This window comes from Coffea arabica, chromosome 11c (genome assembly GCF_036785885.1).
Source record: "Coffea arabica cultivar ET-39 chromosome 11c, Coffea Arabica ET-39 HiFi, whole genome shotgun sequence".
NCBI classification, from domain to species: domain Eukaryota; kingdom Viridiplantae; phylum Streptophyta; class Magnoliopsida; order Gentianales; family Rubiaceae; genus Coffea; species Coffea arabica.
The window spans coordinates 18756284-18770868 of record NC_092330.1 but is presented as its reverse complement, the minus strand read 5'-3'; the positions used below and the strand labels follow the sequence as shown (position 1 = coordinate 18770868).

The following is a 14585-nucleotide window of genomic DNA, read 5'->3' as shown; positions in this document are numbered from 1 at the left end:
ACGACTCCTTGGACACCATGATTGTCCGCCACTCCAGCTAACCAATCGGCAACTTCTCCACTGCAATACACAAGCCGCCCCATACCACCAATCCAAATCCATCACCAACTCCACAAGTAAACCAACTCTTACACTCTATCAGCTCCAAAACCACGGCACTCTTTCATCCACTTCCACTTCACATCTCAAACTACAACTGCAACTCACTCTGCTTAGCTAGTGTCGACAATCCGAGAGAGAGAGTGAGAGAGGCCGAGCTGCACTCTGCAGCCGAGAGGAAGATTTCTGGTTCTGTCCGCGAGCTGCAATCATTTCTGGTTCCGTAAGTGAGCTCGAGGGAAGAGAGGGAGAGGCTGTGCGTAAGTTCCTCTATATTTTCTTCACCTCAACCAACTGCAACCGTTTCCAGCAACCCCACCGCAACTGCAACACCCAACCAGAACCAGGCCTGTGAGCAAGGCCGAGAGAGAGGGACAGACTCTAGCTTCCTTGACGTACGAGTGAACCTTGAGTGAGGTAAATTTTCTGGAATGAAAATAGTTTCTCAGAGGTAGATTAAGCTAGCCGTGGTCTTGCATGTGTTAATTTGTGCCATCGGATGTTGAAATCAAAGCTGTGGAAAATTCTGTTTCGGCTAGATGGTTCTGCCGAGAAGCTGAGCTGATAGTGCAGCTTTATTTCTGTTTTTCTGGGACAATCTGAGCACCTAAGTGTACTTAGCTGAATGAAAACTGGATGATTAAGACCATGCATGTTGATTGTGCTTTCGGATGATAATGGTAAAGCTTAAGAAACTTCTGTTTTAAGAGGAAAATGTCTTAGCCGAGAAGATGATTGGAAGTGCAGCTTTAATGTGTTTTTCTGAAGTGATTTGAGCCTGAAATGGTGATAAATTAACTGGAACTTGGATGATTATTGTGATTAGGGCCTTGCATGATCATTTTATATAGTTGGATGATGAAATCAAATTGTTAGAAATTCTGTTTTGGAAGTAATGGTCCTGCCGTGAGGTTGTTTGGAAGTAATGCATCTTGATTTGGTTTAATTTTGTTGTTTTAAGCCAATAATCATATTTAGCTAGCTAATGACAAGAAATTTTAGCTTTGCATGTAGCTGAATTAGTTGAGCTAGAACTGAAAATAAAAATAAGATGCAACCGGATTTTTGTGCAGCTCAAACCGAGAACTTGATCTGGAAAACTTATTAAAAAATTTCTGGACTGCTGAACTGATTTTCCAGATTAGCCGTTGAAATTGTTTTGGGAAATTGCTTGGGTATTTTAGCATGAATTTGCTGGAACGTGTTTGATTTCCACTTGGTTAGGTGTTTGACTAATTAAAACTAAAGGATTAAGCCTTGCATGAAGTGTTTTGGTCCGGCTAATCTAGAAACAAAAACAAATAAGAAAATCTGCTGCATGCAAGATTATCCAAGAAAAGCCGAATGAATTCCTGGATTTTTGGGATGTTTGTAGTTGTTAACTGAATTTGATTTTGAACGAGAGATGTTAATTACCTAGCTAAGTGGTGGCATGTTGAATTTGAGTGCCTAATACCCTGTTTTGGCCAAAGAAAAGTTGGAGTTAAGAACATACAATTGCTGGAAATTTCTTTGTAAACTGCCGTGAATTTGAACCTGGAAATTTTGAAGATTATAACAGTTGTTTAAATTCAACTCTTGAACTGGAAATGTTCATGGTTTAGCTAAGAAAGTGTATGATGAAGCTGAGAGCTTAATAGCATGTCTTAGCCACGAAAATTGTGAATTTATAAACAACGAAGTGCTGGAAATTGTAATGACCGAAAGGTTGAACTGAATTTTTTTAAAATGGTTCCTGGAATCTTTCCTTGGGGTATTATGAGCTCAAGACGCATGACAAAATGTACACGTTAATCTGTGAAAGCTGTTTAGCAATGAAACGTTTTGATATCTCGAAGGATTCAACCAAAAATGTGGGTGTACAAATGCTGGAAATTTTCCTTGTGGTTGCTAAAGTTTGAGTAAGAATTTCCAGCTCGATTGTGAAGTTATTCCTTGAGCCTTAATGATTGGAAACACATGGAAAATGTTGATGTTAATGATTGTGGTTTGACTCTATTGCGTTCATGAAATTCTCAAAGAGTTAGATGTAAGAAGGTACTTGCTAAATGTATGTTTAAGCCTGGCTAGTGAAACAATTTCTACTCGTATTCCAATGTTCGCAAAGCTAATGGTCGACATTATTTTTCATTGGAGCATAATGTGTCGAAATTGTGGACAGTGGGCTCTATGAATTCCCACTTTTGAGTTAATGGTTGAGTTATTGGAAATTGGCTGATGGTGGGCTCTATGAACTCCCACCCTGAATGGATAACTGAATTTCTGAAATTGTTTAGAAATCTGTGCTACTATTTTGTGAAACTGTGAGTTGATATAAGTACTGATTACCAAGTGCTAAGTATTGACGCAGCCTTGGTAAATTTTCCTGTTTATGCTTAGATATAAATTTGTTGGAACACAGGGCTAAGAATTGAAGAGCTCTAGTGTTATTACCGTTTAAATTCTAATGGTGCAATATTGAGAAAATGTGATTTTGGATTGGAATCGAAAATGTGAGAAGTTGTACCGACCTTGTGACTCCAAGTAAACGCTTGACTAAGTAAATGAAAAATATTTTGCTTTAAGTCTCGAACGGTACAGATTTAGCATCGTATTGCTAAACATAGTGTCTACTATTTTTGCCTTAGAAACTTGGGCAACATGACTTTTATTCCTTAAGTTAGACTAGCCTTATCAATTTGGGAAAAAGATCCTTCCAGACTCAAAACCTTAGTTTTGTTCCGAATTCCCTCCTTCTTTATAAATCGTTTAAGGCTAGTCGGAACTAAAGAAAATTTAAAAGGTGAAACTCGATCACTTTGGTTTTAAACGTAGAAACCTGCTTGGCAGGAAGAAAAGAAAAACCTTATTCTAGCAACATTTTTCAACAGACCTTACCCTAAAGCCTTAGCAAAGATTTTATAGGCACAACCACTCCAATGAACATTTTTTTTCAAGGTATACTTTTAGCCTTGATATTAATTATCTTGCCGATTCGTTTTTAAGAAAATAATAATAGTATTTTCTTCGAGGAAAAGTATTCCAGAAATCTTATAAGAAATATTGTACGGTTCTCACAAGCTCGATTCCAAGTAAAATATTTTGAGAAAAAGTAAACTAGCAACATGCTAGAAAACTCTACATGTGCAAGCCAAAAGTTCCAATAGAAAACTTATGGCTTCAATTCTGATATTCTAGGATTTTACGAGGACGCGGAACTCGATCCTCAATCCAATATCTGAACTTCACTCTTGGTGAGTGTCCCTGCTTGTTCTATGTTATGTGGTTAAGCGCTTTATCAATTCGCTATGTGATAATTGTCAAAATCCAATAAATGATTTTGATCCATCGAAGTGAGCAGTGTGTACTTTATCGCACTAGCCGTTCGAGTGGTGACATGTGTGAAACATTTTCTAATGAATCTGTGGATCTAAATGTAGTTGTGTCGCTGGGTGAATCCCTCGACATCTGAATCCAACTACCATAACATCTGAATCTGTAGTTGCGTCGTTGGGTGAATCCCTCGACATCTGAATCCAACTACCATAACATCTGAATCTGTAGTTGCGTCGTTGGGTGAATCCCTCGACATCTGAATCCAACTACCAAAACGTCGTTGGGTGAATCCCTCGACAAATTTATTACGGGTATATCTCGAGTATACTGCGTCGGTAGATGAAGTTTGGGCCCAAAGCAGAGGTATGAATGGTGACGGGTTAAGATTAAAATAAGTGGATCTACATGGACTATAAGTAGTGAAAGTTGACGGAGGGTCAACTACGATGGGATCGGATCAAGCGTGGAAAATGGCTCCTGAGAGCCCTTGTATCCTACCTTGTGCTGTTACACGCTTTCCCTAACTGTTTCAATTTGATTTAAATTATCAACAGCTGTTTGATTTATGTGATTGCATGTTTTGGGGCACCACTGAGCTTTAGCTCACCCCACGTTTATTGTTTTCCTTAACAGGTTCTGGAAACTGAAAGCTGGATGCTTACTCATGTTTTCCTTTTGAATTGTATTTGAATATTACAACTTATTATGTGGACTGTAATGTGAGATAATGCACTTTTCCTTTGGATTGCCACTTGAAGCTGGAAAATGTGTAACCTTAATTTGATCACTTAACTTGTAAGCTGTATTATGGAATTATGCATTTTATCTATACAGATTGCGATGACTTTGTACTTTGGTAAGTAGCACGTAGGACGTTTAAGGGCCTCGACTGGCGGTTTTATCATCGCTATCTTTGAAGATAATGTGGCTTTAAGGATGACTCCATTCGAGAAAACTTGTTTTTGGTAATAGATTAAGTTATCCTTTGAAAGGATTTGGGCTAGAATGCTTGCGTGAGTCCTGGCGAGAGCTGGGCAGACGGCCCGCCAACCCTTTGGTTCGCCTTAGGGGGAAGTGGGGTCGCCACAGAAGTTCTTGGCTTCGTTCTTGGAATCAGCACACAATTTCTTGCTATATTTCACGTTCGTTTGATTACACAAACATTTTCAGGTAACTAAAACTTCTCCTTTTGTAGATTAAATAAAATTTTATGAAGATTCAAACTCATTTGGGTAAGAGTTCTAAGTTTTGCCTTGTAATGGTAACTGACCGCTGTTGATACCCCTTTGTTGATGTCCATTACGTGGTTTTGATTGTTGGAAATCAGTCTTTTCAGTTGTAGGACAAAGTTTAGATAGTTAGTTGATGGGTTTGTTTGAAATGGAGTGATGTAGGAATTATGAAGATTATGTTGCGATGCATGAGTTAAGATTTTTCTTTCCTCTGTCATTTCTCAATCTGGGTTGCATGATCTTGCAATGGGCTTCGAATAATGCCTTTATCTCTGCAAGTTTTGCTACTCATGATCTGAGACAAGTCTTGAGGATTTGTTTGGAATATGCAAATGGAAGTATTCTGTTTCTTTTTTTGCTTGCAAACCCAAGAAGAAAAGGAAGAAAGGGGGGGAATTTTGAGCTTTAATCTCATGTTTTTGTGTTATTTCCTTGTTGGGTTGTGATTCTTGTTGGGTTCTAGTTGATAAATTCATGGATTCTGTTTGAGTTTGCATGAATATTTGTGTTCAATAAGCTGCTAAGAAAAATTGCAGCAAGAAAGCTTCTGAATTTGCAGGGTGTAATAGAAAGCTTCGACCAGGCTGCATGAAAGTTTTGTGAAAATTTTGTTTTGGTCCTTCAACTTTTGCTTAATCCTATTATGGCCCAAATTTTGGGAAAATAGAACCAATTTTTTTCCTTTAAATTTTAATTTTCTTTGGCATACTTTAATGTGATTTTGGACAGATTTTTATGAGTTTTAGGATGAAAATTAAGTTTTAATAATTTTTTTTTGATTTGGATTTTATCAAAAGATTTAAGGATTTGGATAATATTTTCGTGGGTATTTGATTTATTTTTATGAATTTTTAGCATTGGGTTTGGTAGGCTTAATCTTTGAGCCCTTAATTTTACTTGTCTTTAATTTTTGACCCCAAAGTTTTGTAATAATAATAATTTAGCCCCTAAAATTTTCTCAATGTTTGCAATTAAGTCTTTGTTTGTTTGATTTCTTAGATAGAAGTTGCTTTTATATTTTTTTAATTATTAATTATATTCCATTTTGAATGCCTAAATTGATAGATTTCATATTTATTTCCATTTCCTTATGATTTATTTGTCAATTAAATTGGTGCCTTGATGATTTTTGTTAATTTTGGAGTTAAATAGGGCAAATCCAATCCCCCATTAGCTACTACTTCAAAGGGAAGTATCTTCTTGTGTTATTTTAAATCTTCCTATGTGCTCCTATGTGATTTTATGTGTGTAATTGCATGTTTTTTCAACATTTATTTTATTTATTTATTTATTCACTTTATTTGTTTTTAATTTTGTATATTTATTTTAATTTAATTTTTAATTCTTTGAAAGGTAATTAAATGTCAAATTGTAATAGTTAGGTTATTATTTTATTTCATTGCATTCTTTACCCCTTTAGATTGTAGTTAGGGTCCCCAAATGTAATAGTTAGGTCTCTATTTGCCTTTATTTGTTTATGTGTTTGCATGCTTGTATGTTTACGTGTTTACTCGCTTTCTTAGGGTCTTTGCATCTAGATATCATACTTATGTGCTATGTGTTTTATGTGTTTACTTGCTTTTGTTATGTTTTATATGATTTGTTTAGTTATAATAAATGTATGACGTCACCACACTAGTCCAACGCTAGTTGTGGTCCTTTTTCCCGTTTTCTCCCTAGTCCAACACCAGTGAGAATATATGAGCTAGTCCAACGCTAGACCCTTAGGGACCGTCCACGCGCTAGACCATCTTTGTGTGACAAATCATTACATTTCATGCATATTTTCTACTTTTTAAGATATTTACCATTTTTGTATGATATTTCCTCCATATGTATATCTCTTATCCCTACGTGTGAAACATGACATTTATACTTACATTCCATGTAAGAAAAATTAGAAATAGGTTAGTGCATTTGCTTGATTAGGTTAGGGAGTACCCTTTAAATATGGGATATGGATGAGTATGACCTTTTAGCCTTAGTACGCTCGTATCCCCTCTATAAAAGGGAAAATTGAGTCACAAATCTTAGGCCCCGTACCCGTTATGTTGCATCTTTCTCTTTTAGGTCACGTATATTTGTATATTATAATTTTTTCTATTTTTTTTTCAAATCTCATTGTTGTATATTCGTGACCTCTTCAAAGAATCACTTTTGGGTATAGCAATTAATGCGATTTGCACCAACTAAAATTCGAATAGACATATTGACCCTTCCGATAGCCATTAGGTCTAGGTTTGCATCCATATAGTAACATCCAAATGTGATAAGTTTTTAGGTTAAATTAAGAAAATTTTCCGACTAAATCACGCAACTAAATCTGACTAGGTTGAAAGGGTGCTTTGGATTTTATCCTTGCCTTCCCTTTCTTCAAACGTGATTCCCAAATACTTTTCTTTTGATTTTCGAAGATTTGGAATCGTTTAAAAAGGGTTTTCTTTACTTTTTTGTTTAAAATTTATTTTAGGTGACTTGATACACCTTAACTCAATACCAAGTGGCGACTCCTATTTTTTAAAAACCCTTTTTAAACTACTATTTTGGGCCAAAATCGTCGCATTTTTTAAAGTCCCATTTTAGGCCATTTTTCTTTATTTATTCTCTAAAAATAAAAAGAAACTCATTTTTAACTCAAAATTAATCAAAAAATCATTTTTATAAACGCGTAATTATATTTTTTTCAAAAAATGGAGCGCGACAAGACTCAGTTTATCAAATTATCTAAATTTGCTCTGGAATTGGTAGTTATGGAGCAAAGAAGAGTGAGACGGTTTGTACAAGGGCTGAATGTAGAAATACAAGAGGTTTTAGTGATGGCACAAATTAATACTTTCACGGAGGTTCTTGAGAAAGCCCAAAGGATTGAAATTGCAAGGGCACAAGTGAAGGTTTTTCATGCAAGAAAGAGAGGTTCGCCTAGTGGTGGTCAGGGGCAGGGACAAGGTGATCGGGGTATGACACCCCCTAAAGTGGGTCGAAGAACTAGTGGTGGAAGAATTTCAGGGACATCTAGGGGAGTTATCCGAGAGGAGCCTCAGGTGGAAGAGGACAAATGAGATATGCCTCATGAGTAGGCCAAGCATCGGCTTCACGTATAACTTGTGATTACTGTGGGAAGACAAACCATTCTGAAACTAAGTGCTAGCGAAAGACACAGAAATGTCTGCATTGTGGGAGTCCTGATCATCGAATTATTAACTGTCCGCTCATGGATAGAGGCGATGCTTTACGGTCGGACAGGTAGAACCCTAACCAGACAAATGTAGGAGGGAATAGGTCGAGGGTGCCAACCAGAGTGTATGCTCTAGATGTGATGGCCCCATCTCTCCCTAGGACGAACCTTAGGGTATCAACGGGACGCCTGCCCGACTCTCGTCAGGATTCACACACTCATTCTAGCTTAATAGAGAACTACAAGTCAACTATAGAATTAGGATTGAAGGAAAACTTCAAAATATACAAACCAAATATAACAAAGTTTACACTTCAAATGTCTTCAATATCATACAAAAGGTTCATTAGCTTCAACCAAAAGTCGCTAGTCTATAACTCCCAACTTCCACTTTCAAAACCTGTTAAGGAAAACAACTTAGGGTGAGTTAACACTCAGTGAGGCCAAGAAAATCAAGCAAGTAAGCAAGTAGCAGAAATTAAATCAAATATCACACTTAAAAGCGACTTAATAGGAAATTTCATTTTAAGTGCACAAATAAGAAGTAAAACACAAATTGGAATGATACAGGAGCTCTCAGGACCTAAATCCACACTGCTTCACGACACTTTTGAATCACAATTTCCAAATGTTGACACTCCATCAACCAAGCAAGTAACAAGTCCATAGAATCCCACTTTTCACCATTTTCCATCCACCGTTACACCCCCTGCCGGGCCCGCACGTCAAACAAGATGTGATATTACTTGAGTATATCCAGGCAAGTCAAGTACACGAGCCCAAGATTCACCAAACTCCTCAATCAAGCCCTTGTTGGCTTGAGTTGAATCGCTAACCATTGGGTTTTGGGCGTCCCCACAAGTACAATTGGTCGATGAGACAATGCTCCAATTGACTTAGAATTGATCATAGCATTGAGTCGGAATGAGAGGCACCTCCCACTCGAATAGGGTGTGGTACATGCTACCGCTCAGTGCTCACGGGTTAAAAGCATGTTTGAGTACAAGTGCAAGTCATACAAATTCATATTTCAGGTAGCAAGCATTCAAGAGAGAGAGAGGACGAATGCGATAAAGTATACCTTTGTCTCGGCAAGTTCACGAATCACATAGCACTTGTACAAATTATTTCAATCATTGCAACATGAAGCATGCACTTGACACTCACCAAAAGTCAAGGGCAAAGCAAGAGCAAAAGCAAGAGGTCAGACAAGCTCCTCGGCATCCATGTGATCACCTGAGACATGCACAATCACGGTTACCTAGGTACTCGACCAAGGCTAAGAAGAAAAATATTCTCTTGCTACCCACGCTCAAAGCCACAAGTTCAGGTCGAGTTAAAAAAGCTTTCTCGCTTAATCATTGAAATAATACTCAAGAGGAACTCAAAAGTCATTTTCGAGTCAAGTCGTGGCAAGAAATCTTGATTCCAAAAGGGGAGTATCATACTTAGTTTTGGCACGAAAATCAAGGAAAGGAAAATGGCTTTCATATCTTAAAACTTCTAATCCTATGCCCAAGTTTTAGAATATAAATGAGCGTTCACGTTTTCTAAACTTATGGAGTCAAAATCCATCAAAACGGTACTTATTTTCATAGTAAATATTGAAGTTAAAAGTTCCAAGTTTCAAAAATAAAGCTAGTGAAGTTCCTTAAGAATTACTGTAGTTAAAACGCTCCATTTATGGTTCATTTTTATGGAAACCGAGGGCACAAGACTAGGAGATGAAATCCATTTCTCAAGTATGAAATGAGGTGCAAATAACCAATAAAATTAAGCTTGAAACCTAGAAAATGTTCCCAAGCCACTTTTTAAGCTTTTGCCTCTTTACAAGGAAAATTCAATTTTGGCAATATTTTTTGAAAAATCATAACTTGAGTTTCATGCATCCAAAGTTTGTAAATATTATACCGTTGGAAAATAAACTCAATGAACTAAAACTCCCTAGAAGACACTTTTTCTAGATTCAAATCAGAAATCAATCAAATTTGAGCTCCAAATCACTGCTTTAGTAAGAACAGAGCAAAACAGTCATGGATTTCATTGAAATTTGAAAATTTAGCAAAATTCATAGGAATCGATCTAGCCCCTGAAATTTATACTAAAAAAACTCCAAGATGTATGACGGAGGATTACCCCAGGGAGATAGAGGATTACCCCCTACCCCGGAGGTTCAAGATCCCGAGCATCGAGATGTATGACGCCTCCACTGACCCGGAAGACCACCTCTCGGTCTTCCTGACACACATGCGACTGCAGACTTCTGCAGACGAGATCCGCTGCAAGACTTTCCCTATGTTCCTGAAGGGGAAAGCTCGGCTCTGGTTCCAAGGCTTGGCACCAGGGTCTATCCGGAGTTTCCCCGAGCTGGCTAGGTAGTTCGTCGCCCAGTTCGTCTCCTCGAAAACCTATGCGAAGAACGCCACCCACCTGATGTCTATCAGGCAGAAGCCCGATGAGTCGTTGAGGAACTTCATGACCCGCTTCAACGCGGAGAGTTTGCAGGTCAGGGACAAAGATGAAAAGGTGGTCATGGCCGCCTTCACAAACGGGCTCAGGGTAGAGGAGCTCTTCTACGAGCCGGCCAAGAAGCCTCCTGTAAATCTGGAGGAGCTCCTAACCCGGGCACACGCGGCCGCTAATGCGGAGGAGGCAGGCCGTCTGAAGAAGAAATCAGATCGGGAGCTCGGAGATCGGAAGGGTCGGACGAACCCCCAAGAGGGCAAGGACGTCCCGGCCAAGAAGACCGTCTTTGATCGGCTCTCGAAGGAGAAGGCACCTGCTCCACCGCCACTCCCGGAGAAGAGCTACACCCCTCTGACACGGCCTAGAGCACAGATCTTGGCTGTTATGGAGGCGGAAGGGTTGAGAGATCGGCCGCCAAAAATGGGGACACCTCGGAACAAGAGGAACCAGGACCGGTACTGTGCTTTTCACCGTGACGTGAGACACGACACGGAGGGATGCTGGGCCCTACGGAAGGAGATCGAGGACTTGATCCAGCGCGGTTTTCTGGGACGGTTCGTACGCCATGGCAGGTCGGGCCAGGAGTCCGGGCGCCCTTACTATGGAGACAGCCGTGAGGGACAGCGTCGTGACTGCCCGGAGCGGCGTGACGCTCCTCGGGGCCACTCTCCCGACCAGGACACCCAGAACTTGACGGGAGTGATAAACACCATCGCCGGAGGCCCCACGGGGGGGACAGTCATACAGCTCGGAAGAACAAGCGACCACCCCCCGAGGGGGACGACTCCTTGAAACGCTTGCGCATGGACGACTTGACCGTCGGAGTGCCCTCGGGGACAACCCTCGGTCCCCCTCCTCTAGTTTGTTCCTGTTTGTCTTGCAGGCTTAGGACCAACTCTTCCATCAGCACCCCGAGCTAGTCCAATCAGCTCGGTCCGGGGAAGCTCAGCGCTTCTTCACATGCTATAGTAAGGTGGGAATACCCCACCATGCTTGTGTCCCCTGTGTTTTGTAAAATTCCCCTCTACCCTGACACAGCCCCCTAACACTATCCTATTCAAAGGGGAAGAACAATTCTGCAGGATTAAAAAGCAAATAGAGTAACATACTTAACCATGTTCATGCTAATCTCATTATTCTATGTAATAATCTTAATCTGTGCTAGCCCCTACTGGCTACGGGACTGCAAATACGGGTGTCCACAATACACTTGCAGTTCATCTTGTTCTGTTACTGAAAAAACAGATAAAACTTTGTTTTCTCAAGTGGTCTCCAGTGTTTGGATGTTATCTTAACTCTGTTTCTTGCATGATTATGAGCCACAACCATTTGAATAGCAACCAATTCAGTATATGCAATTTTGTTCAGATGGAACATTGCTGGTTATGGTTTCAATAGTGAAGATGATTTAACAGCAGTTTGATGGTATCCTGAGTTGCACTTGAGGTAGTGGTAGAGTTGATGTGTACCAATACCTTTTGCTGATTTCTTATTCTTCTTCTCATGATTTTTTGATTTTTTCCTATTTATCTTTTCTTTTTTGATTTTGTGGTACGGGGTGGGGAGGGAGCAGGGGGGGAGGTGGGTGGACTGGAGACAGGTGCCAAGGCTGGAATGAGATTGCTAATAGATGCCATTAACATGTCTATTATTAGCTCTTCATTTGCATGCATCTAGGTTATTGGCTTCTGCATTATCTCTGTCTATTTGCAGAAAATTGTTGTTGTAAAATTTTGTTTGACTCACCCAAACATTTTCTAGAAATATTTGATATACCTTTAACTGGATTGCAGGGGCCTTTAATTATTTTCAGTTGTTAGACCCACAAACATAATGTGCACAAATGTGATTTAGTAATTAGTACGGGTTGTAAGCTTTTATAGCATCATAGAGCATGATTATTTAGAGTGCCTTGATTTTTTTATGCCTCTCCCTCGTTGCACCGCCTACCAAACATAATCCTGCTTGACCTACGCATGGGCTCTTTTTCTTTTGGTGCTCCTAAGTTAGTCCCATGGAGTATTCTCATATTTAGAAGGTTGAAAGGATTTATGGTTTATTCTGTTCATCCTTTAGTTCAGAAATGAGATGGCAATTTGTTTTTCCTGAAGCTTCAGTATATGAAATCCAGTCTGGAGTTGATAAGGTATAGGTGATGATCTTCTTCGTAACATCCAAAATTGAGATGTCTACCTGCTTTATGGATCCTTAGGCGTCACTTGATTAATCTTATTTTATGTAGTACCATATCATTTTTGCCCTTCTACGTAAAAGATAGAACTATTTCTAAAAAGTATGTCTCTGTCCTTCTTGTTCTCATTGCATTTGAATTGGTTGCTGATGTTAGCATAAATGGATATGTGCAATAAAGATGAAATTTTAATTCTGACTTATACTATAGCAAATTTTTCATTATAGACTAATCAGGTCTAAATTTTTCTGCTCTACCAGTTGTGAGGAAGCTATATTGAATTAGATTATGGTTTGTAGACCTTGTACGAGTTTATTTGTTAGGGCTGATGGTGCAGGATCAAAATGTTAGATATGCTTTGAGAAAGGATAATAGATTTGGGTCTCCTTTGTCCTTAAGAATGCTTATCAGCAAGTGTTGAGAGTTTATCATTTTCAATCCATTCCAGTTCTTTGAATCTGCATGTCAGTTACAAGTCAGTATAAGACTGTTGCTCAACTTTTTGATGTCTAGATGTTCAAAGTTGCAGAAAATATATCTGTTGTATGTAGACGTAAACTTCCTACTAGGTCTGGTATCTAATATAATGAATGGGGACGATGTTAGTGAAATTGAATAGTGATTTCTTACATTGCCTTCCCATTTTTCTTCAGTTTTACGTAAAACAATTCCCTTCTATTATGCTTCTTCGCTTGACAAATTGAATAGTGATTTCTGAAGCAAATTTTCCTGCTTTACAGCAAACTGCAGGCAAGCTCTTCACTAGACAACTACAGTGATTTCTGCCCAGGTAAGATCTTGCCTGACAACGTACTGGAAGTCTACATAATAGTGTGCATATGTGGGCATTTGCTGTGTGGGGTCCTTGCTGGAGATGGCTTTCATAAAAGAGATATTAGGAAGTTGAAGGACTCTCTCTGTCCCGCCGAATTATTTTGGTTTCAAGGCATTTGAATAGAGTCAGCCATTGTTTGATAAAGTGTGTCACAAAACTCATTACAGCTGTTAAGTCAGAAATATATTTCACCGTGTGACTTGCAAGAAAGGCACAATCATCTTCTCGGGTTGGTCACTAATTGTAATGCTTGCAAAGGCATAGTAAGAAAAATATATAGGTGTCACAGCAGAATAGCTTTTAAATTTAGCAACCAGATTAGAAATTTGTAACTTTAACTATACAAATAAGCAGGATCTTCCTCCGGCCCTATTATTACCTTGTAGTCATCATTGGTTGGGTTATACCATATCCCAGACACTGTTATCATTCAAAAAGATTCAGGAGTGTTTGATAAAAGGGTATCGGAACGAAAGAATGAAATAAACTCCATAGTTGGTGTTTGGTTCACTGGAATGGGAATTAAAATCTTGGAATGATTTCTAAAAACTTGGCATCCCTCCATTCCTTAGTAAAAGTGTGGCGCCCCCACTTCTCCCTAAGGCGAACCAAAGGGTATCCGCGGAACGCCTGCCCAGCTCTCGCCAGGACTCAAGCAATTTCCGTTCAAACTTAATACAATACTAGACATTACGATTAAATATCATAAATACAATCAGTGCGTAAGCATTCAAGCTTATCAATATTCAACATCTGCCCAATCATTACGTCGGAATCTCGAAATACATCAATATTCAAAAAATATATATATCAATCACAAGTCTAGCCCCAAAGTGCAACGGAAACCCTAAAAACAAGAGTACGCCAAGAGGGGTTTCTCCAACATTTCTCCAAGTCCAATCCTGTTAAGGAAAACAAATCTACAGGGTGAGCAAAACGCTCGTGAGGCCAAGAACACACATGCAAGCACATTGTTCAAATAGCAATCCCAAATTTATTGCATAAAACCGTGATGTTTCAATAATCAACCATTCGAACAGGAAAAGTAATCAGAAACAATTCAAGGATATAGTAGCTCTCAGGAGCTAAGTTCCACTCGCTCTGCCGATGTCATTCGTATACTTTCCCCCGTTGACCCTCCTGTCAACCGGGTCGGTATTTCCATTTCCGTAGATCACCACTTACTTCCCTCCGTCCACCGTACACCCCAAGGGCCCACAAGTCTATTATAAGGCGATACTCTACGAGTATGCCAAGCAAGACCTCTTAATA

The 14585-nt window shown here is 39.2% G+C and overlaps 1 protein-coding gene across 1 annotated transcript; it reads left to right on the top strand.

Moving 5' to 3' along the window:
• Positions 1-9942: 9942 nt before the first annotated feature.
• LOC113715937 (uncharacterized) lies at positions 9943-11079 on the top strand. Its single transcript, XM_027240241.2, has 2 exons — positions 9943-10196; positions 10266-11079. The coding sequence occupies exons 1-2, from the start codon at positions 9943-9945 to the stop codon at positions 11077-11079; spliced, it is 1068 nt and encodes a 355-aa protein (XP_027096042.2).
• Positions 11080-14585: the final 3506 nt, after the last annotated feature.